At 49.6% G+C, this 24,733-nt stretch overlaps 1 protein-coding gene across 1 annotated transcript; it reads right to left on the bottom strand.

Moving 5' to 3' along the window:
* Positions 1–215: 215 nt before the first annotated feature.
* NKX2-3 (NK2 homeobox 3) lies at positions 216–2,820 on the bottom strand (the record flags this gene model as incomplete). The annotated part of the gene is made up of 2 exons (XM_079900459.1): positions 216–958; positions 2,460–2,820. The coding sequence occupies 2 exons, from the start codon at positions 2,818–2,820 to the stop codon at positions 216–218; spliced, it is 1,104 nt and encodes a 367-aa protein (XP_079756585.1).
* Positions 2,821–24,733: the final 21,913 nt, after the last annotated feature.

The raw sequence follows: 24,733 nt of genomic DNA on the forward strand, positions 1-24,733 counted from the left end.
ATCCTCTTCGCCCCTGAGCCCCCTTCCCCAGGCCTCGCGTGAGCTGCGCTCCGGGGCTCTGGGGAGCGAGACGTGTGTATATATATATATTTATTTATTTATTTATTTTTATTTAACGAGGGGACCTGGCCCTTCCTTGGATCCAGCCTTTCTCGCGCTTCAGTCCCGCGGCGCCAGGCTGCGGTGGGGCGGCTGCCGCATGACCCGCCCGGTCCCTACCAGGCCCGGATGCCCTGCAAGGTGCCCTGCGTGCACGCGGCCCCGGCCGCCGCACCCTGGTGTAACGGCTGCGCGCCGCCGCCGCCGCCGCCGCCGCCGAAGCCGCCCAGGTTGCTCACGTTGACAAAGGGGCCGCCTCCGGCCGCACTGCAGGCGGGCTGCATGGCCGAGGCCGCCGCGGAGGCCCCGCCGCCGCCTCCACCGCTTGCCGGGTACGCACAGCCGTAGCTGCCGCTGTAGGCCGCAGCGGCGGCGGCTGCAGCAGCCGCGGCTGCGGCGGCGGCTGCCGAGTTCCCATAGCCATAGGCGGGGAAGCTGTTGTAGGAGTAGGCGCCCGCGCCCACGCTGTAGGGCGCGCCGTAAGCTGGCGCGCTGGGCGTGACGCACGGCTTGCCGTCCCGCACTAGCACCGGCACTGCCACGCGGCGCGGCGGCGGCGGGGGCGCGTGCGCGCCCAGCTCCAGAGACTTGTCCTGCCGCTGTCTCTTACACTTGTACCTGCGATTCTGGAACCAGATCTTCACCTGCGTGGACGTGAGCTTCAGGCTGCTGGCGAGGTGCTCGCGCTCGGGGGCCGACAGGTACCGCTGCTGCTTGAACCTGCGTTCCAGCTCGAAGACCTGGGCTTGCGAGAAGAGGACCCGCGGCTTCCGGCGGCTGCGTGGCTTCGGCCTCTCGCTCTCCTCCGCTGCCTTGCAGTCTCCGGCCGCCTCCAGAGGCTTCTTCAGCTGGCAGCTTTCTGCGGAAGAAGCAAAACAACAGCGTCCTTTAATTGTTCCCGATCTCACCGCGGCTCCGGTCCCGGAGCACTGTGGCCCCTTTGGGGGGCAGCGCGGAGTGTGCGGTAATAACTGCTTGGACTTTGGGGAAAGTTTGTGGCTCCTGACGCCGTGGGACCCTGCGATAGCCCAAGGCCCCTCACAACGCCCTTGGCGGGTGGAGGCACGTTCCGTGGGGAGGGGTAGTTAGTGCGCGTTTATTTAGAACTTGAGCATCCGCGAGAGATTACCCTGTATTAAATGTGCGGCTCGGCGTGCTGATGATTATTTTCAGGATGGAAGTTTGCAACTCCATAATAACTATAGTATTTGCAAACTCGTTTGCCTTCCACTCCGTCATGAATAGCTGAAGGTGTGAGACGTGTTGGTATTTGGGAGCCGGTATGCGTGCGTTCTGCGAAAATCTTCCTGCTCGTAAATGTCTGAGTGTAACGCTCATGTATTGCCCAGGGACAGTTTTTTACTTTTAAAAGCCTACAGGCCCACAGCTAAACGTCTGCCTGACGACATCTGTATTACCTTAGAGAGAAAAAGAAATTTGATTGATTTAGACAGTTTCATGTCGATTTTAGGCCCGGGGAGCTGTCAGAGCACAGGCCTTGGCTTCCACCACATCAAACCTCCTCTTAGGGAAGGAGATTCTTTGGCTCTCTCTCCTCCGAAACAAACACTTCCTTGGAGGCTTTATTCAGTTGTCCTATTTCCCTACCCAATTCACCTCGCATCCTACTTGAGCAGCCAGGATCTAAGTTCGGCGCGTTTTTCACTCAGCCCGAAGCCCCACAGCCTGGGACACAAAGCAAAACGTTAAGAATTTTCAAAAAAGTCTGGTGCCTCAGGGGTGTGAGTGCGGAATGGACTGTGTTCCCACGCACTCTCCCAGCATCCCCTCCCTCTCTGCCGGGTGCCGTGGGTGCGAGGACGCTGAGTTCCAGGCGGAGAAGTGAGGAAACCACCCAGCTGAACTCTACCGAAGTTCCTGCGCCCTGTGGACACTAGGCACAAAAGCTGCTTCGACTGTCTTTTCCAAGAAGAGGGAGCGGCTGCCCTGGCCTCAGAAAACTCGTCTCACGCTAGAGAGAAAGTGGGAAGAGTTCAGGCTCGTGCCCCTCTAGCTCTTGGGAAGAGCAAAAATACTATGAGCTGTCAGCACCCAGCTGCTGAGCCCATGTTGCTTATCACCATCAGGGCAGCAGTAACTATTTTCCCTTCCCTCCGGGGCTGCATCGCCTCCCCCCTCTGGGGGGAGTAGTTGACGGAGTCACCTTGTCTTTCTCCCTCCGCCCTGGCTCCCTTGCAGGCACCTGCGCTTTGCGGAGCTGTCGTTGACCAGGGCCAGGGCATGACCCCAGCCGGGGCTAACGGGGCGGGCAGCCGTGCTGGCGAGATTTGTGGGCTTTTTGCGGGCACCCCGCCATTGCTCCAGATGTGCGGGTGCGTTTCCTTTCCCCCTCTACTCACTTTGGCTCCGGTCCCTCAGGACCTCGGGCTCCTCTTCATGTTCCTTAGGCCCGCTGCACGAGTCTCGCAGGACCGTGTGGACATAGCTCTGGGGGCAGAGCCCCGAATCCCCGTGGCCATCGGCTGTAGCTAGTGAGTTCAAATAGGACAGTTTCTCTCCCTCTTCTTCCTCGTCCTCCTCCCCTCCGTCAGAAAATTGCGTCCCCTCAGCGGCGGCCAGCATGCAGGGCGCCGAGTGGAAGTGGTGCTCCAAGTCCGCCTGCAAGTGCGCGCCGTGGAACTGCTGTTGCTGCTGCTGCTCCAGATTCAAAATGTCTTTGACTGAGAAAGGGGTGGAGGTGACCGGGCTTGGTAACATCATCAGGGCCACTTAATTGTCCAGTCCAAATACTCAATAAATCCCGGCGGGGGCGGGGAGGCAGCGCGGCGGCTCCAGCTCTCCTTCTGGACTCCGCCGCTGCTGCCGAGTCGGGCTTTTGACAGACGCGGTCCCGCTCCAGTCTAAATCGCCTCCATTGGCCGGGACGTGGGGGTCTGGGTTTTGTTAAAGCCACTGAAGGGACTGGGGCCGGGGCTGCGAAGCCTGAGTCCGGGGGTCTTACGTCACGTCTGGGGCGGGGCTCTCGCTTCGACCTCCCTCTCTATTGGTTCCAGCTCCTGTGGACCGCGCCCCTCCGCAGCCAGTGAGTGTGGGTGCCGTGGACCTACCAGAAATAGACAAGGACTAGTATAAAGTCGCAAAGTCCTAGTCACTGTGGGCGAGGCTGCACTGCCTGGGGTACGCGAACTACCGATTCCCACCCAGACTGGCCGCATCTTCCCGGACAAAGCCAGTTCTGGGAGGTTTCCTGTCTGAGAACCAGCTACCAGGAAGGATAGCCCAGGAGTATGGTTTTTCCAGATGCTGCGGGGGCAGGAAAACTTCCTGGCATGTAAATACCCGGCACTGGATCCCCAAGGAGATGGAAAGTTTTATATGTCTATGGATGGGCGACGTGTGCGTTCTCGCCTTGTTGACTTTGCTCAAGCTGTTCCCTCCACTCGGAATGTCTTCTCCGCCCTTGTCTCCACGACAAGCCTGTTCTCCGAGGCTCTGCTCAAATGCCACCTCCTCCAAGGAAGCGCTCCCTCGTCGCCTAGCCGGAAGTCATCTCTCTCGCATCTGAACTTGCAGCTCGTGCTAGTAAAGGACATTCGTGTCACTTATCACTTCCCGCCTAGTACTATAGCTATACTGTCTGCCTGGTCTCCCTGGGTAAACTATGAGCCCCCGAGGGCAGGGCACCGTTAGCATTGGCTCTTGTAGCTTTTCCAGCGGCCGCACTAAGCAGGTATGTGAGAGACAGGATGATGGAGCCATTACTGAATTTTGTGGACTGACAGCTCTTGGTTTGAATCCTGGCCTAGTCAGTGTATGGCCTTGGGCGTTTCTAAGCCTCAGTTTCTTTGTCTACAAAAAGACAGTAATACCTTCTTCAGGGTTGTTGCCAGGGATAAATAAGGCAAAACATGCCAGGATTTTCATGCGGAGCACATGTTAGTGCTCAATACACGTCATCGACTGCTATTCTGCATCAGCGGTCAAGCAGTATTTGTTGACTGCATTGGTGATGACATGGCTGGAGTGCCTCACACATTGGGTGGTTTCATAGGGTCTTGAGAGCAGAGTCTGTCTTCACAAGGCAGGTGACCCAGCCATGGAGGCCATCTTTTCCGCCTATTGAAATCAGGCGCCTTGGTCTAGGCCTTGACCCTCGGAGGCATCTTTCTAATTTCTCCAACCCACACGCCTTCTGGCGCCCTCCTAAGGCCCTGGTTGTTTTGTGGGCGAATCTATGGGGTCCCCTGTGATTCTGGAAACCGCTCTGGTGGAGATCATCTTCCCGCACAATAGGCATTCGCTCGCCACCACATCTAGCCCAGTGAGGACCAGCAGGCGCTGCTGTGAGACCTGCAGAAAAACTTGTGCGCAGTGCTGGCCTTGAAATAATAGGGTCCGATTCGGCCCAACCGTGGTGCCCCTTATCTGGCCCTAGACACCCCAAGAATTTTTTGGTGGTCAAGATAGTGGCGCTGGGGGAGCACTAGCCTCAGCTAGAAGGGGTAGGTGGAAGGTTCAGGGACTGTGGACGACACCTCCCGGCGGCAGCAGACACGGGATGGGAGTGGGGGAGAGAGCGGAGAGCTGTCGTGGGAGGAACCCCGCAACAGCGGGAGCGGTGGGTGCCCAAAGCTGAGAAGAGAATGAACAGCCAGTCGGGAGGGGGGAGAGGCGGGGCTGTTCCGGAGGGAGCGGAAATGGTGCGGGGAGTCAGCCCTCGGGGCCGCCCGGGGAGCTGGGATTCAGCGTGGGCCACGTGCGCCCGGGAGTACTTAGGTGGCGGCGGCCGGCAGGCTGTTGGGGAGACCCTCTGTGAGACGGCCTTTGCGCCGGGAGGACCATCCCTCAGCCACAAGGGCGCCCGGTGCCTTTCCGCTTTGAATTCTGAGACTATTGAGGCCCCAGGCAGAGCCGGCATCTCCAGACCAGGCCAGGCAGCTGCAGAGAGAAGAATGCGCCTGCTTTTGCTGCGGATAGCGAGCGCTTGAGCGCAAAGATCCAGAGAGAGATGGGGGTGAGTGCGGGGCACTGCCGGGTAGGAGTCCTTCAGTGTGTGCGTCGCGGTAGCAGGCGAGCATAAAAGAAGGAAGCTGCTTCCAATCCCACTCTTCCATTCCCATCCCGAGGGCTAGAATGTCGTTGGGAATATTTCTACTCCCTGCTGGTCTCCTAATTTTTAAAAATTATTTTTTTGCCTCTGTGGGCGATTTTCTTGAGTGATTTCAAGATTCAGGAAAAAAAGAGAGAGAGAGAGAGAGAAAGACAAAAGCTACGGAAAATCTCTCTCCCCAGTTTCCAGCCGAAACCTGCATTTCTCCTTGCTACATTCTCTTGCTTCTCCACGGCGCTTCGTTCCTAGGCCTTCCCTAAGCTCATCCTCAAGAATCCCTATCTTAGAACCCGTGGCCCGGGGTGCCGGGAACGCGGAGACACGCCCACACACCCGCTGCTGCCGCCCAGAGTCCACCGAGTCTCCTTCTCCCTTAGCACGCAGAAGGCTGTCTCCTCCCCAGCCGCAGGCCCACGCAGTTCGCTCTCCTCCAGACCTGCTGCCACGACTACCCCGCCAGATATCCTTGGCCCAGGCCTGAATAGTTCTCTCCAGAGGTCCCTAACCAGATTGCTCCTCTGCAGGCCGCCCCGGGACGCAGTTCAGGCCCGAGGGGCTGGAGGCTCGTGAAGAGCAGAGTGTGGGGAACACAGGCGAAGGGGCCTAGCAGGCGGTTGGTATGCCCTGTCCTCCTTTTCTCTTCCCAACCCCAGCTCTGCGCAGGGCTGATCTAGCTGGCGGAAGACTTAGATCTTGGCCTTAAGCCCTGAGCAGGGGCTCGGGTCGTCTCCTGATTGTTCAGGCTCCCTTTGGTCGTTCTGGTTCCCCAGCAGCGGAGCTTCCCTGCAGGGATACCCGCCGGGCCAATCACATCTCGACAGCCTGCCTTTCCTGCGCCCGCAGCCCCGACGATCGCGAGCGTGTGCGCCGCCAGCTGCGCGCCACTGTCCGGAACGAAAACGCCGCCAGAGCGATAGTTACGTTACAGCAGCGGTCGGTTCTCGGGAGTCGCTTATCAGAATGTAGAATCTGGTTCCAGCGCCTATCCAGTTACAATCTCGTTCTGGGACATTTGCATTCTCTTGTGGGAAAAGAGGATCTTTGAAATCCCGTAGCTAATAATTGGTTTTTGTTCCAGACAGTTTAGCTAATTACTGACAAATAGAGTAAATATTGTTGCATCCATGGAAGCGTTTGATCTTATTTTAATCGAGTGTATCTGCCTACGTTCCGTTTTGTCACGTTATACATTTATACAAGTCTTCCTCCTCCCGTATGTGATTACAGATCATAGTAAAATGACGGCAAATTCTCTGAGGGGAGGTGCTATATAGATGCGTAAAAAGGCGATAAATAAAATTATACCTTTTGGGAGAAAACCCACATGCTAATCACTACAACAAACATATTATCCAAGAAAAATGTGATGGTTCTTTGAAAGTTGTAAAGTGTTCCAAGAAGTTATTCTCTACCCAAAAATTGCTTAATATACTTATATAGTCAGATAATTGATCATTTTAGTTATATATGCCACAGCTTATTCTGATATCCTTCACCTGTTTGAATAGCCACTTAATTATGTAGCCATGGCTATAAAAAAAAACAAAACCCCCAAAACCTGAAGGTTATCGTGGCCTTCTAATCTACATGTAGTACCACAGTCAGGAGTGATTTTCTATTAAGGCATGAAAAACCATCATGTGATGAACGCAGCTAGCTAAAACTATGTGATAACTTTTCAGGCGATTTTTTTTTTCGTTGAAATTTTCTTTCCTTCTTTTTCTTTCTTTCTTTCTTTCTTTTTTTTTTTACTGCTCTCCTAGAAATTTCATTGTCAATGCCATCTTACAAAAAAAAAAAGAGTTGAAAGAAAAAAATTTCCTCTTTTGCAGGAGCACTAAATAGATTTTTGTTATTTTGTTGTAGTTGCTGGCAGTGGTGTGTATGTGTTTTGGTTTGGTTTTTCGTTGAGAGATATTAGAAAGCTATCCAAATTTTTGAGCAATCTAGAGGCTAGTGTTTTGTGAGAAGGGTGAATACATTTTCTACTTTTCAAGAAATGTCAGCTAGGTACGTCAGTCCCAGAAAGCATTAAACTGATCTAATTCCTCAAGAGGATTTTTTCCCTCGTTTCAGTAATTTGGTAAGAGAGATTTTAAAATGGCATTTTTGAGCATTTTAGCTTGTTTTGCATGTGTTTGTATAAATGCCATATTTTCTCAGATTGTGTTTGGAACTGAGTTTTCTAAATAACCCACCACTTCCCTTCCCTGGGAGAAAATTGGTCCAAATTCAGCAATCCCTGTAGTTCTTTGTAAATTACAGGCCCTTGCCGAGGAAGTGAGTTTCGATTTCTCAGGGAGAGGACCTTTCACATCTATCTATGTGTATCTGCCCCACTCCAAAAATTTTAAGTTAACGGTGTAAATACAGCTTTCGTCACCGAAAACAGTTGTTTTGCCAATAAAACACAGAAGTCGGAAAAGCTAACTTTGTCGAGTGAAAGTCAATATTTTTTCAAACAAAAACACGTAAATAAAAGATGTCTATACACAGACATTTATTTTTACTATTTGCGTGTGTTATTTGGGAGTGCAGTGAGCAGTTTTAACTTGGTGGTTAAATTGGAATTCTGGATGCATTCCTTAACTCTTTTTTTTTTTTTAAAGTGTGAGTTTAACTTCCTGTATCGAAATGTCAATGTCTTTAGACCTTTTAAAATATAATCTGACTTCAGAAGGGCAGCTGCAGTTTTTGGCGAATTAATTTACTTAAACCAGCGCGCCTGCCTGCTCTGAGCACGAAGGGTTTCAGGGAGGGATGTGGTTATTATGTCCAAGAAGCAGAGATTTTTCGTGACTTTTCCTAGAGCGATCTTCTCAACTCTGTCTCTTCTCAACCGCAAACCGAGGGGACCTCGGCCTTCTCGGACGCAGAACTCTTTCCCCAAACCTCCCTGGGGGTCAAGTTGGAGCGAATAACTTCAAACCGTTTGAAAACAACAACAACAACAAACCTTTCTCACTTGGAAAGAAACGTTTGCCGAAGTCTTGTTGCCTTAAGTAACGCCTTATCCCCGCCCTTGCTGTGTCCAGCCTGGAGTTCCCGGTCTTCGGTCGGCACCGGGAGAGCGATTCCCAAGGTGCAGCGGGACCTTCGCTCCGTCAGTGGGCAACCGTATCTGCGGGCCTAGCTGCCCACTTGCCCTTGGTTCCCTGAAGCTCCGGGGGCACCTAACAATTACCACTGCCCTGGGATAGTCCCATCTTGCCTGACCCTGCGGGGATATTGGGAGTGGGAAAGCGTGGGCTCGGAACAGCCGGGGACCCGACCTGGAAAGGACCGAGGACCCAGGCGGCTGCGGCGCACAGACACAGGGACAGAAAGCGTGACACGCCAGGTCCCGTCCCGCAGCTCGAGGCCTCCGGACTTGGCAGCCCTGCCCTGCAGAGACGCAGGTGAGTCAGGTCGGAGGTCAAGGATTCGGCGGCCTCGAGGCTGCGGGGACTGTCAGGTTGCCAGGCCTCGCTCTGCCCATCAGCCAAGGGCGCCGCGTCTCCAAGCCCGTGCACTTTGTCCGCGCTGGTTGGGGCCGGGAGTCCAGAGCTTCTCCACGGCACGTCTCTCTCCCACTGCAGACCAAGAGCCCGGGGGGCCCTAGCGAAGAGCCCCGGGGCGACGCCTGCTGGGCCTCTGTCCTTGAACCTGCCATTAGGTTCTCGAACTCTGCTCGACCTCTCTGCACTCCCGCCAACCCGAGAGAAGGACCGCCTTACTTCTCGCGGCTCGCGGCACGCAGGGGCCTGGCAGAGCCACCGAGACCCGGACCCCAGAACTTCAGTGGCCTTCCTCCTCCCCTTCGCAGCCAGTCTGTTTCCCTTTTCGGCCCCTTTCTCTTCCACTGGGCTCATCTCTTACTCCCCCGCTCCTTCCCTTCCTCACTTCCCTCTTTTGCTGACCACCCTTCCCCCACCGCCTTTCTCCCTTACCCCCTCCTCCTCTCCCCAGCCTCCTTTGCTACTCGGTCTCCACTCCTCCCCCACCTGTTTCACTCTCCCTTATTTCTTCACTGCCTCCTCCCTTCCCCCATCTTATTTCATTCCCTTTTCCCCTCCTTTCAACTCTTGTATTTTCCTGCTTTTTGTCCCTGGACCCTGCAGGTGTTTGGTATGGAGGGAATCTCACACACACACACACACACACACACACACACACACACACACACACCCTGTGCACCAGAGGTCCCCACTCCTGAGCCCCAGACCCCTCTCCTCCATTCCACCCCTGTGCTTACTCTGTCTCAGCAGCTGCTCATAAAAATGCCCAAGCACCCTTGGGTGTGTGATAGGGACACTCCTCTGTACCCTCCAGCCTGTAGGACCTTTCCCATCTCCCAGCCCCCCAATACCCAGCAGCCTCAGCTATGAGCTCTGACAGGGTCTGTAGGGCTCCGGGTGGCAAGCTTGGCCACCCTCCCTGTGGAAATCCCCACTGCAGGCAGATCCTGCAGGGCCTCCATTTCCTTCTATTGTGGCAGTCCGGAGAGGATCACAGCAGAGCTGAAGGTGTCTATAAAGCCTGGGCCCCAGGCATCCCTTGAGCACACAAATGGGGGCTCCTAGACCAGGGCTGACCCCCTCCGCCACTCCACACAGGCAAGAGCAGACCGAACTGACCTTCCCTTCTCTTTCTTTCCTGCCAGTCCTACTATAGATTAAGGGGCCATTTAGCCCTGAGATCACCCCAGCTGGGAAGTGTTTCAGGGACTGCCTTAAAATGCAGGGGCCAAATCTGGGAGAGGACAGTGGGGTCTCTGGCTCTTACACCAGCCAGCAGAGGCAAGGACTGAGCACTTGGTACAAGTTCCTGGCCTACCTCACTGCTATGGAGCCAGTAGGGCAACTGAGTCACTGCCTTCTGGAGAGGAGACAGGGTGTGGGGGTCTTCCCTCCTATGAGTCAGGCTCCCCAGCTGTAAGGTGGGCAGCCAGCCAATCTCTACCCTTTTACCTCCCGTCCCGTCTGCAACCACATTTCTGAGGTTGCATTACTCTAATAAATATGCATTTCCAACAGATGGACGCAGACCTGCCATATATGTTTCTATGGACTTACCTTTTACCTTGAATGACAAGGCAGGTGACTTCCTGTGTGAATACAGCAGTGTGTGCACAGGCGGATAGGCAGGCAGAAGAAGGCACTCAGGACTCCCTATAACTGTAACTTCCACGTTAGAGCTCTGCTCTTTCAGAGAGTGTGGTCAAAACAGGAGGACTGGGCTAACACTCATTCTGAATCCCCCTCCATCCTTTTTTCCTCACAATGTGAATTACTGGTAGTGTCATGAGATTTGGAGAGAAATGTTTATATGATCCAAGATGAAAACTAGCTTCCATGACAATCAGATGCACTATTTCTATACAGGCAATTTATGGTATCATTACAATTAATCTTGTACAAGGTAGTCCCATAAAGACCTAAGTTGCAGTCAGAGAAGAGGGAATAGATTTTATTACCAGAGTTGTAATGACTGTGTGTGTTCTTGAAAGTAATAAAACCACATTGATCTTATTCTGCAATTAATACTTTAAAAAATCCACACACACACACACACACCCATTAGTATAGTAGAGAGGGTGGTCTGTGTTTGTGTGTGTGTATAATTGTGCCCACACAAAAAGTGAGTGAGCACGGATGTGGGCACATATGAACATTTTACACCTCCCACAGCCAGTAAGCCTGTTAAGTGTGTATGTGAATGGACGTACTCAAACCGCACAAGCATGCATGTGTAAGTGTTGGCACCTATGACACCCTCCTCCACAGGGAGAGCCCACAGAGTGAGGAGACTGCGTTTGGGGTGGGGTCTGGGGAAGACATGGCTTTCTTTAAATCATAATCACACCTCATGCCCCTGTCTTGCGCCAAAGCATTGACCCTGGAGTCCAGCAGAGGGGTTTGGAGCCCAGTCCTACCTCTCTTGTAGTCTTGTGACCTTGAGGCAGTCCTTCAACCTTGCTAAGCAGCAGTTTTCTTACCTATAAAAGGAGATAATAATGGTGTGGACTTTACAGGCCTGCAGTAAGGATTAAAGAAATGATGGAAAGAAAGCGTTTACAGAGCCCTCTTGTGTAGTAAATGTTTTTGTGCTGGTTGCAGAGGGTGGGCGTGCGGGGTGGTCGTTAAGCACGCGGAGGGAGGCTCTGAATCTCTCCTCCCCTGAGCTGAGATCAGGGAGCCAGATTCTCAGGTACTCCTTTTCTCACTTGGGGAAAAAAAACATTAATTATCAATCAAATTTTGAGGTTTTTTTTTTTGGTCCCCAAACAAAACAAGAGGACTAGTTCTGTTAATCATTGAAGTTTTAGGATATACTCTCAGAACCACCAGCAGCCTCCCCCTCTCCCACTCCCATCCTCTGGAGCTGAAGCAAACAAATCCCGCACCCAGTCAGTGTGAGATTCCCACTCCCACAAATGCATCATTTTTAGCTGCAGTAAACAAATCTCCAAAGTCTCCTGTCATTGTTATCGTGTTTAGATAAAGATCTGGCCAATTAGTGTCCTTGCTGGAATGTAAATAAATCTGCTGCCCCGGACCTACCCCAGCGGTGGGCGTCCTTCTCTCAATCAAGCAACACCAGCATTCTTCCTCTCCTTTTCCTTTTGGTGTGGGCAAGAAAGTCTGGCCTTCAAATTCACATGGTTTCTAATCTCTTCAACTCGGTTCCAGATCTGCTGTGTGACTTCAGGCAAGTCACTTACCCTCTCTGAACCTATTTCCTTTTCCATAAAGAGGAGTTAATGAAGACTGCTTCTCAGAGTTGGGAGTGAACAGCAGTAATAATAGAAATAATACTGTTGATAATAATTACAACAATAATACTCCCACCAGCAATGGTCATATCAATAACATTAGCTACTGTTCATGGATGTTTTTCCTACAAGCACATGGTATGGCTCAATAATTAAGAGACTCCCCACTCTCCAACTCCCACATAAACTGTCAGACCATGGGCAAACCACCTGGGTAGGGCTGGAAGACTCTGGGTATGGAGATCAGAGAACAGCACCAGGCATTTTGTGAAGCTCTTTAAGTGTCTACCCATTGTTATTGTTTCTGCTTCTTGCAACAGAGCCCTTGTCTATGGCCTTATTAATGCAACCATGTTACAGAGGAGGAAACTGGGGCTGAGAGGTGAGGTTACTTGCCCAAGTTTCTTAAGTTCCTTGCCTTCCACGTTCAGCTCCCTCTCTCTGCCCCTCTCCCTTTCCTGGGCAGCCCCAGGGTTACTAGGTTGAGCACCATGCGTGGACTGCCTGACCAGGCACTATTCTCTCTGCTTTTGCGAATTCCTGCTCAGTGCTGGGTGCTTGACTGTCCTCCTCCTTCTCCCCTCCCCAAATGTTCCTGCAGGGCCTAAGTGGTAGTCCACAGCCCCCAAGAAGAATGTTCCCTGGGTGGTGGGATTGACTGGAAACTGTCTTGAAGATAAACATGGCTGGGGATGGGGTGGAACCTCCTGGAGCCTCCTCCCTTCCTCTCCTTACCCGCACCCCCTCTGAGCTGCTTCCTTTCTTGCTAGAGAAAAAAGAAAAAAAAAGAAAAAGAAAAGAAGAAAAAAAAGAAAAATAAGAAGAGGGGCTGCCAGCCCACCTCTTTGCCTTCTGAGGCGCTTGCCATGGAGTTAATACTAATCGTGATAATAAGCTTCCCACCGGGTAAACGAAGTGTTCCACATGCATGATTGTTACAACATCCCTGTGAAACATATTTTTTGTTTCTCCCCCTTCAATTTAGAGCCATGGAAATCGAGGTCTGCAGAAATGAAATGACTTGTCCAAGGTCACAAAGCAGGTAAGGGGTGGATGCAAGACTTCCAGGCCCGCAGATGCTGCCACTCCACCGCCTGGGTCCGCAGCAGAGAATATCCTGCCCCAGCCCAACTCCAGGAACCAGGACTTCAGGACCACCTGCCCCCAGGGAGACCTTCCCCGAGTGAGCTTGTCTAATCCCTGAGCTGACCCCTTAGCCCGTAGGCCTCTCTGTGGGAGCGGTACCTGCAACCCTAAAGTCAGAGCAGGCCTGCTGAGTCCGGGAGCGCCCGTGAGCCCACACTCCCACTCCCTGGGAACAAGCTACAGGACTTTTCGAGGTGGCTCCCCCCTCTCCTCTCTGTCCGGACCTCTCAGGCCACCCTGCCCACGCCCTTCACAGAAAAAGGAACTTCCCACTGGAAAGCAAACCACCGCAGCCCGGTGGGGCCGGGGACACACTGGAGCCAGTCCCAGGCCCTGGAAACGCAGCCTGTTGGAACGTGAGCAAGTGCCTGTACCTCGGGCGTGCGCGCTGTGCTTCCTGGAGCAGAGTGGTGGGTTCACTGTCTCCACTCTGTCACCGGGCCAATTCCTTACTTCTGAGCCCTGCTTTTCTGAGTTGTAAAACTGGGAATACTCAAAGTACCCACCTCAGTAGGTCGCTCTGAGGGTTAAAGGAGATTACCTCCGTGAACCACTTAGTGCGCCGCCCGGCACAATAAACGCTCAATAAATGTTAGTTTATTGTGATTAACTCTGGGACCAGTGGAGGCTGCCTTTTCCCTTTCTGGGTGTGAGCTCTGCGTCCCCGTGCGCATCGAGGCTGCGGACGCGGCCGGAATGCGCCCGGGGGCCGTGGCTGGACACTTGGGCGCGCGAATTTTTGGAGAAGAGCCGGGGTAACCCCGTGGCGCTGAGTTTGGGGCTGGGCTCGGGCGCTTACATGAACTCGCGCGGCGTTCTCGGCGAGTGCGTCTGTCTGTCCCGAACCTCGTGCGTGTCGAGGCCTGTGCGTGTCACGAGCCGGTTCCACTGACGCGCCTGCGGGGACCTCACCTGCTTTCGGTTTACCTGACAGATGCGTGGTGTCCAGGCTGTGTACACAAACCCCAGCGAGAGCCTGGAGTCCCGGCTGCTCGGCCTCCTGCTCATCGAACGATTTGCGCTATTAATGGTTATTTTATTTATATCGTTAGAATTGTCCCCCGGGTCTGTTTACACCAACGTCTGGCCGTCCGGGCCGCAGTGTTTGGACAGAGGATTACACTAATGCAAGGAGAGCTGGGAGGGGGGGAAGGAGGCGCGGTTGGGAACTGGGCTCCGGGCGCCGCGTGGGGTGGGCCTCCTGGGAAGAGGGAGCAGGCCTCTCCTGGGCTCGACCTCTGACCCTAGGAGGGAAGGAAACGTGTCTGTTCGCGATAGGAAGCCTAGGCCTCCGGTGGGGTGGAGGCTGGAGGTGCCCGCTGGGTGGAGCGGGGGAGAAGGGGGCGCCTACTTCTCTTCTCTCAAGGCCGACTCCAAATTCGAGGTTGTCCCGCTTGGGTGCGCACACACGTCAACAAGTAAACGAGACCTGGAGCTACCAGGATGGCGGCCGCTTTGATTCACTCTATCGGTGGCAGCCAGTTTAGTGCTTCGGCCTGCAAATCCGGATTATGGCTGAGCCCCGGGCGCCTGGCGGCCGGCGGGGTTAGAGCCGCCTTCAAAGGGTGGCCGCCCAGCGAGGGCGCAGCTCCCCACAGGACCCGCATGCCACCTGAGCACTCTGGAGCTAAACGCAGCCTGGGCGCCCGCCCCCCGCGCAGCGGGAAGGCCCTCCATCTGGCAGCGGGCAGGTGTCTGGGTTCTTGGCAGCTTTCAGCTCGAAAAGGCTAGGCTTGGAATTCCTGGCTTTCAAGCGTCTTTGCTTCAGGGCTAGGGTTGATGCGTAAAAATATCTATTTAGTTAGCATTTAGAATGTGCGAGACACCAAGCCAAGCAGTTTTACACTCCACAACAATCCTAGGAACTGTTATCCCATTTTACAGAAGAGGAAACAGGGGGCTTCAGTAATTTGGGCAAAGTCTCATAGCTAGTGTCAGAGCCACGACTCTAACCATGCAGTCGGGCTACAGAACTAGCGCTCTGGTTCTCACCGTTCTGGGGTTCATGCACTCGTTTGGAACCGTGATGTAAGCTATGGACTCTCTCCCCTAGAAGAATGCGACAATTTGTCAATAATTCCAGGGGTTTCACGGAACCCCCTAGGCCCTTCCGTGGACCTCTGATTAATACATTTGGCTTTACAGGTTATACAAGTTGCATTTGATTTGTTAATTTCGAACATCTGTTAGTAAGGTAACTTTTTCTATCGTTTTATAAAAGATTCCGGAAGCTCAGAGAGAGAGGTAAAGTCACTCGTTCGGGATCACACAGCTGGTAAATGTGGAACTGGGCTCTCAGATCTTTGGTCTCTAGAATCTTCGTACACCCCACTTCTCGTCTCCCCAGACCCTGAAGTGCTCCTTTTCTATCCCTCTTGGAGCTCTCTTTCCTCCTGCGGGAAGACTTGGGGCTAGAGCTTTGGAGGATCTGTTTTTTTCCTCGGGGCCCCTGCGAGGTGCTCGGCTGGCGGGGGCGCAGCGCCAGGACCCTGTTGCCCTGTGCTTGGGGGCCCCGCTGCCAGGACGCGCGCTCCGGTAAACGGTTTATCTAAAGACAACTTCTGTTTCTCGTTCGCTGTCGGGAGTTGCCCTGCAACCAGCAATGAAAAATGCGCCTTTTCCCGAGACTCTGGCGCTGGTGATTTATGTGGGAACCGAACTCACTCGCGAGGCCTGGGCTGCTCAGCCGGGCTTAGGGGGTGGAGGGCAGAGGCCGTCCTGGAAGAGAACCTGGTGCCCCGGCCCTTCCAGCGCCCGCTTTTATGGCGCCCCCCTCCACCCCTACCTCCAGGACATTTTACAGCCGCTCCCCCAGGAAGCTGAGCGCTTTATCGCGGTAAAGTAAACACCATTATCCCAGGTCCATTAACAAGGAGATTTTGGCGTTGTAAATAGACCGCAAGAGGGAGAAGCGCAGCCCCCGCGAACTCCCTTGTAAAATGGTGAAGGTTCTCCAAGATTTATGGCCGCTGATCGGCCCCCCAACCTTCTATGAAATCCCAGTCTTGAAAGCCAGAAGGTGGGGCATTCCTCCCCGGTCTAGAAATCCCGCCCTGGGTGTTAGGACTTTGAGAGTAGGGAGTCCCCAGGAGGCGTCTAGCCTAGTCATTACTTTTCTTTAAGTTACAAGCCCAGGAATGCCGATTCCTTTCCCGCTGTGGATACATACATACACTCTGCAGCTCTCCAGGAGCTCTTAGCAGAGAGCAACCAATGGAGATGGTGCCAGGGGCCAGGATACTTGTGTTCCAGGCTCCTTCCTCATTTGTAAACTGCATAGTGCTTTCAGCAGCTACTTAGGAGTCTATAAAGCACGGGAGGCTTGTAATTGGTGGACACTGCCCACACACCCTGTGTCCTGAGGTAGTCAGGACCAGCTCGTATGGCCCTTGCTTTTGTTTCTCTTTCCAAAAGGAAATGCCCACCTTATTTCCTCTTGGGCCAGACTATATATGAAATCAAGTAACGACGCTGGAACTGGCACACAGTCAAGTAGACAGTCCTAGCTCCCCACCTCTCTGAGTTTCTATTTCTGATGACTATATAGTGACCTGTTCCAGGAAGATCCTGCTCATCTAGAGTGTGGTTTTCTTATCCCCTCAAGTCAATATTTATATTGACAAAACAGCAGATTCTGAACTAGGAAATGTGTCTCAGTTTGATGGAGAAAACAAAGGCACAAGTTCTCCAGGCCAAGGGAAGCTTCAGGAGAACCCCACCCCTCCTAACCTTTGACAAGGTCACTTTCAGAAGGCAGTCCCTGCAGGGAGGCTGCTCCTTCTTCAGCCCTGAGAATTCAGTAATTCTTGTGAGAGCTTCCACCTGGTTGAAGGGTTGGCTTTTGGGGGAGGGGCAGTAGAGAAAAAACGGGGCAAAATGATGCCAGAAATTGGTTTGGCTCTTTGACATAATTGGCTCTATCTAGAGTGGGGACTTTTAACTTTATTTTTCTTGGCCAAGGACCCCTTTGATAATTTTGACAATCCGGTGAAGCCTATAGACCCCTCTCTCAGAATAATATTTTTAAATGCATAAAATTAAATACATACAATAATATTGAAATACAGTTATCAAAATCTTTTTAAAAATAGCCATATAGTAATATAGGTGCTTCTTTATTAATTGACTAAATAACAAAATCTAGTGGCAGGTCTAACAACAACTATAATTTCAAAGCTGTGACGAATGTAAATGAAATTTCAAGGTATCTGCAGCAGCAGTAATGTGCTATGACAATATCAGTGATTTCTACTGGAGACAAATCACAGGCACTACTAATACTACTGGGTTTGTTGCCTACATTCAGAAGTGAAGGAAATGCTAAATTAGTTATAACTAATGAAAATAAAGATGTATTTTCCCCTTTAAGGTCATGGACCCCCTGAATTCTATCCTCAGGTCTCTTGGGAACCCATAAACTGCCAGGTTATGAACCATTGATCTAGGGTCAAAATCTAGACCACTTCATCTCAAAGAGTGGTCTTTGGATCACCTGCATCAGAATCTTCTAGGGGTGTTTGTTAGAAAATTCTAGGGCCCCTTCTAAGATCTACTCTGTGGGTGGACCCAGAAAACTGCATTTTAAACTGACTTCTCAGAGGACTGTTTTCACACAAAGTGTGAGAATCGCTGCATCTGGACTTTACCGATTAGCATCAGCACTGTGGCTGGTTGCTTGGATGATGACAGGAAGATCCTTGGAGAGCTGAAGGGTGGGGTGGGAAAGCAGGGATACTAGGCAGAAGCTCTTCCATGGAGACTGCTTGGAGGTGGTACACATGGACTTGGTGGGCACAGCAAGCTGGGGCATGGAGAACACCAGGGAAGAAAGCTGGAGTGGGATATTTTGGTAAAGGATACCAATGTGCTGGCAGAGGCTCTGGAAGAACTTCAGAAATTAACTGGTTCAGTAGCAAGCCACGTCCCTGTGGCCCTATGTATCTCCATCAGCTCTTGCACTGGTTTCCTTTCTTTAAGGTGCTCTGAATTCTGAGCTCCTTTACAGAGTCTTCCCATGTTGACATCATTGGAGCTTTCATTCATTCACTCATTCACACTCATTCATTCATTCAATGAATGCCAAGAATGAGGTCTTGTCCTAGATGCTATGAAATATACAGAAATGAGTAAAGAGGTGATCACTACTCTTAAGGTGTTTTCTCGGATACCCTCTCTTATCACTAGCAATCTTAAGCAAACTTAATAAGCATCAAACCTCTTTTGAACCAGCCATGATTTGATGTTTGTGCATTCACCAAGGCCACAGAAGTCTTACTGGAACAGAGGAAGAGCTTGGAGCATATTGATTAGCTGGGGACTTGTCTTTTCTACTGATGAGCACAATTAATAATGTTAAAATGTTGAACAAAGTGGGGCTTGTTCCAAATGTAAGAAATGTGTGAGATACACCCAACATGACATTTGAGAATAGTTATGAAATTGCTGGCCCCAGATCAAGCAACTGATTATAATTGACAGCACAGAGCAAACACAGCTCTAACTAACACATTTCCACCTGGCATGAACTTCAGCTCTAGCAGTACTGTTTGCCTCACTTTGTATTCTCACACATGTCTTCATCAGCGTCTTAGATCCTGTTCTCATAGAGAGCAGGTGGGTCCGCGTGCAGAATTCAGAGGCTAATAAAAACAAGGAAGAGCGGAAAGGGACTAGGGGCTAGATTAAGAAGATTTGGGTTCCAGTTCTGTTTCTGTCACTTAAGAACTTTGTGACTTGGGCAAATAAGAGTCTGAATTTTCTCTTTGGTAAAATGATTATAGCATGCCTACTTCATAAACTTAGTGGGAGGAGTAAATAAGATAGTGGGTGATAAAAGTGCTTTGTAAACTACAAGTCACTCTGCAATGTGATTAGTAATTATGTGCTTTTGGAGTCAGGTGGACCTGGATTCCAAGCTTGGCAGGAATCACTTACTTGCCATTTATATGTTATTTAATTTTCTGGGTTCAGTTTTCTTATCCATAAAATGAGGCTAATAGTCTTTCTCTGAATCATTGTTCTATGATTTAAATGAGACCCTTGTATGTAAAAGAGTGTCCACCACATAGTAAGGATGCCAACAAGCTATTATTCCTAGATTGTCAATGTTGGGATGGCAGTGACTGTGTCCTATTTATCTTTATGTCCTTAGAACAGGGCAGAGAGTGCTGCACATGGCAGACTCTTAATTTTGGTTGAATGAATGATTAAGTAAGCTTCATATATGTGTCACCAGGCACAGCATAAGCTATACTTAACAAAGTCCTCATTGGCCAAGCAGAGCTACTACTGGGTCAATTTCAACCCTAGTTTTATCCCCTGCATTCACCCCTCTCCCTTGAGGAAGACAGAGCCGTGATGAGAATCATAGAGTCAGTAGCAGCAAATGGATCCAGCACTTGGCTTGGGAAAGATACACGTTTTTAAATTAATCAACAAATCAACAAATATTTGCTGAGCTGCTACTATGTACTAAGCACTGTTCTAAGTGTTGGGGATTCAGCAATAAACAAGACAGACAAGATTTCTGTCATCAGTCCCTTTAACCAGTGCAAATAATGACATCTGGAATTTGTTTCTTTTCTTGTTTTGTTTTTGAGATGAGTGGATTTAAGAATCTGGAGATCGGGGCTTCCCTGGTGGCACAGTGGTTAAGAATCCACCTGCCAGTGTAGGGGACACGGGTTTGGTCCCTGGTCCAGGCAGATCCCACATGCTGTGGAGCAACTAAGCCTGGGTCCCACAACTACTGAGCCTGTGCTCTAGAGCCTGCGTGCTACAACTACTGAAGCCCGTGTGCCTAGAGCCTGTGCTCCGCAACAAGAGAAGCCACCGCAATGAGAAGCCTGTGCACTGCAACGAAGAGTAGCCCCAGCTCGCCACAACTAGAGAAAGCCCACGCGCAGCAACTAAGACCCAACACAGCCAAAATAAGTAAATAAATTAATTAATTAAAAAAAATAGAATCTGGGGATTGAAGTCCAGGGAACTTGTTGCAGGAACTGAGCCTGGGAAGGTGGTCTCTGTTTGAGGAATTCAAGGACATACAAAAGACAGGAGAATCAAGCATAACATAGTCACACACTCTAGTCAATAAAGACACAATTACAGGGGAGAAAGAAGAGTGAGAGGGCAGGGGAAGAATAGAATTAGTTTTCTGCTGCTGCTATAACAAATTACCACAGACTGAGCAATTTAAAACAACACAAATTTATTATCTTACTGTTCTACAGGTTAGAAATCTGGCACGGGTCTCACTGGGTCAAGATCAAAGTGTTAGCCATTTTGGAAGCTCTAGGGGAGAATCCATTTCCTTGCCTTTTCCAGCTTCTAGAGGCAGCCCACATTCCTTGGCTAACAGTTCCCTTCCTCCATCTTCAAAGCCAGCAGTAACAGACTAGGTCCTTCTCAGCTGCCATCTCCCTGCTTCTCTCTCTGACCACACTTGGGAAAGGTTCTCTGCTATTAAGGATTCTTGTGATTAGGTTGGGTTCACCTGGATTATCCAGGAAAATCTCCCCATATCAAGGCCTATACCCTTAATCGCAGCGCAAATTTTCCATGTAAGGTAACATACTCTCAGGTTCCAGGAATTAGGATATGGGCATCTTTAGAGACCATTATTCTGCCTACCAGAAAGAGAGAGAGGAGAGGGGAGAGAGAAGAGAAAGAAGGGGAGGAGGAAGGAGTGGAGGGGGGAGAGAGGAAGGGGAAGGGCTGGGAGGCAGGGAGAAATACTCGTCTGGTGTCTTTCCTGGAAAAACGGACTTCCAGTAGCTGAACAATTAAGAATTAGGAATGCAGCTAAAGTTCAACATTTTCTCAGAAGTTATATTCTACTTTTTGCTGCACATTCAGCAGCTGAGGACACAACAGACACTCGAAGCACAAGCAAATGCTATTAACTTCTGCCCCCTCTGCTCATGCAGGAGTCCCCTGCTACTTGCAGGCTATCTTTGAGTGTGCAGGAAATCAACTCCCTGTTAACTATGCTTTACCTTTGTCATATTTCCAGGTTTTCATCTGATGCGAGATGAGTCCCAGGCAAAGCTGCAAGACAGCTGACATTTGTCTTTGATGCCACTCTTGTCTTTACCACTAAGCAGACTCCTCTGCTTAAAAGCACATACACAACTGCCTGAAGATTTTTTTTTCTTTTTTAAGGTACACATATGGGAAAAGCCTGGAAGAGAGTCTCCAAAACGATAGTATTTATTAGATGGTAAAATTATGGATTTCTTTTTTATTTCCCTCTTAAACATTACATATTATTTTGTATTTATCAATAAAAATGTGCATTCACAATTTGATGGAGAACTAGTTCTGCAATATAGAACTGAGAGGTGGAGATCAAGATTTTGATTTTCTCTTTTTATTTCTGGGGAGGCAGCCTTGCTCAGAAGTGAGGCACGTGAGACTCAGATAGATTTGGGTTGGAGTCCTAATTCCTCCACATACAACCCGGTTGCCCCCGGGCAAGAGACAGTTTCTTCAGGTGTAAAATGAGGAAACTAAATAGCTTTTATCTCATGGTGTTTTTGGAGAATTACATCACAGGTGCACACAAGCTACTTTGGCTGGTATCTGGCACATAACAGGTCCTCAGTAAACACAAGTTATTTTTAGAGCCCAAACATTCCTTAATCCAACCTTCAAAGCAAATATCAAATACTCTATTATCAGGGACAGCAGGGGTGGTCATCTTCCTGATTTCTGAATGTGGCAATTACGGACAAACAGAATGTGTTTCCATTTGCAGACCTCCAATTTGGGAGAAAGCCCATAAGTGACTTAATTATGTAGACAAACAGTATTGGTAATGCAGGATACTAAAGCAAAGAATAAGAAAAGCAGGCTTTCAAATTTGTTTACTTATTACTTATGGAGCACTTAGTATTTTCCAGGCCCTCTAGAGACAGGTCTCTGTCCCTAAGAATTTATAATATACTGGGGAGAAAATAAATGAATCCAAATAGCCATAGAAAGAGGCAGAATAGATAACAAGTACCCTGGAAGGTTAAAGAAAGAGGTTTCCCTGGAGAATGGTCAGGGAAGGATTCATGGAGGAGGTGGGATTTGAGCTAGGCCTTGAAGGGGGGGGGGGGTTTTGACAGGGTGATGTGTGGGAGGTGGGAGGGCTCTGGGTCACCCTGAAAGCATTTTCCGATTCAAGTTTCCACCAGCACGAAGATTCAGTCCTTGTTATTACCAAGAGTTATGCTCTTTGAAACATAAAAATTTCACTGCATTATTACAATGGTTCTTAAAATGATAGATATACAAAGAATGTAATAATATATGATGCTTATTTGTTAAACAGTCTATCAAAATGTATGCACAGTATCATCTCAATTATGGAAAATGCACAGAAGAAAGATGACAGGAAACTTAGAAATGTTAACACGTTGCACATAGGTATTACGATTATGGATTTCTTCCTTCTATACAGCAGTGTGTGTGTGTGTGTGTGTACTAAATATCCAGAAGGTAATGTATAGAACACATATGTTCAGTTTTAATAGCAACAACAATAACATAAACACTTATGAACTCACCACCCAGGTAAAGAAATAAAACATGGCTGGTACTTAGATGTCCCCTGTGTGCCCCTCCCCATTTGTATGCCTTCTTTTTCCCCAGATAGTATTGTTAATTATTTCCTTAGAGTTTTTCAACCTATGTTTATATCCCTAAACACCATATTGCTTAATTTTGGGGGGAAAAAATGAGTGTCAAACTGAAATCTAGCTGTGTGAGAAAAGGACCATATATATATATATATATATATATATATATATATATATATATTTTTTTTTTTTTTTTTTGGCTGTGTTGGGTCTTCATTGCTGCACGTGGGCTTTCTCTAGTTGTGGCGAGTGGGGGCTACTCTTCATTGAGGCGTGCGGGCTTCTCATTGCAGTGGCTTCTCATTGTGGAGCACGGGCTCTAGGTGTGCGGGCTTTAGTAGTTGTGGCTCATGGGCTCTAGAGCGCAGGCTCAGTAGTTGTGGTGCACGGGTTTAGTTGCTCTGAGGCATGTGGGATCTTCCCAGACCAGGGCTTGAACCCATGTCCCCTGCATTGGCAGGCAGATTCTTATCCACTGTGCCACCAGGGAAGTCCCAGAAAAGGACAATATTGCCACTATTAGATCAAGGCTGCCAGAAGGAGGGAAGGTGAGCAGAGCCTCTGGGTGTTAGTCCTACTGAAGCTTTTCTGAGAGTTTACCTGAACATCTGGGAGACATCGATGGGCAAGCCATAAGTAAATCCTGAAGTCTGGGGCTCTGGAACCAGGGAATTTAACAGGGCTGTCATGTGGGACAGAGACAGGACGTGCAGTAGATATATGATCAGAGGGAGTGGGCTGCTCTGTATGTTTTACTTCTAAACCCCTATAGATTCCCTCTAAAGCTTACGAGTAGGTCAAAGAAGACATCTCTAGGGTGAAATGAATGTCTTCTGCTGGCCCATTTAGCTGGCATGGAAGGGAGATCTAGAATTTGATCCACACATGGTCAGAGCAAGCAAGTATGGATAGGAATCTGGACCAGGCTTACCTGGGCACTCTATCCTCAGGTTAAAAAAATGATGTGATGGTGGAGGAAATCCTGAGGATGACAGTGCTCAGAATGTCTAGTCCTTGAATCTGACTGCTCCTGTCTGAACCGCCTCTCCTCATCAATGGGGGTAAACTGTTCTCTTCTGCTCTCAATCACTCACTTAGTGGTTCCCTTCACCCCCTCCTAGGCTGGCCCACTGGTTTCCTCTAGCCCACATTCTCTTCGAGGTTATTGCTTTATTTTCTAGGAGCACTACTTCCAAGAGCTTGTTGCAAAAGGAAGGGTGCATGGGAGGTCAACAATTTGAGATCCTGAATATCTTAAAATGACCTTTATTCTACCCTTATATTTGATCGATTATCTGGATCTAAAATTCTTGTTTGGATAATTTTTTTTTTTTTCAGAATTTGGAAAAATTGTTCCATTGTCTTCTAGCTTCCCATGTTAATGTTGAGAAGTCCTAATCCTCTGTAGATCACCTATGTTTTCTCTATGGAATCTTGCAGAAATTTTTCTTTTCCCCCAATGTTGTGAAATTCCACAACAATGTGCCTTACTGTGGGTCTATCTTCATCCATTGTGCTAAGCACTTGGCAGATCCTTTCAGTCTATCAATTCATGTCCATCAGTTTGGGAAATTTTCTTGGATTATTTAATTGATTTTTATCCTCTCCATTTTCTTCTTTTTCTCAGCTTTCTGGGAGATTCCTCGGTGGTATCCTCCTACTCAATAGCTTTATTGTTGCTTTCATGATTTTACTTCTCAAGAGCTCCTTTTAATTTTGTCCTCTGAATGTTGCTTTGTTGAAACACACATCCTGTTCTTGTTTCATGATTGCAATATCTTCGCTTACTTCTTTGAAGGTAATATTGATAATTTTGTTTTGTTTTGTTTTGTTTTCTTCTCTCTGCATAATTGCTATGTCTTCCAAGTTACTTTTCTTTTGTCCTTGCATTTTTTGATAATGAGTTTCCTCAGATGTCTGATGATACTTGAATTCTGCATGTTTAAGAATAGGAACTTAAAGTGCTAATCAGAACTTCTGAGAACAGGAGAGAAGCTTTAGACTTTGAGCTTCATTGTATGGTGATTTGGGTGAGCT

This window comes from Stenella coeruleoalba, assembly GCF_951394435.1.
Source record: "Stenella coeruleoalba genome assembly, chromosome: 16".
NCBI classification, from domain to species: domain Eukaryota; kingdom Metazoa; phylum Chordata; class Mammalia; order Artiodactyla; family Delphinidae; genus Stenella; species Stenella coeruleoalba.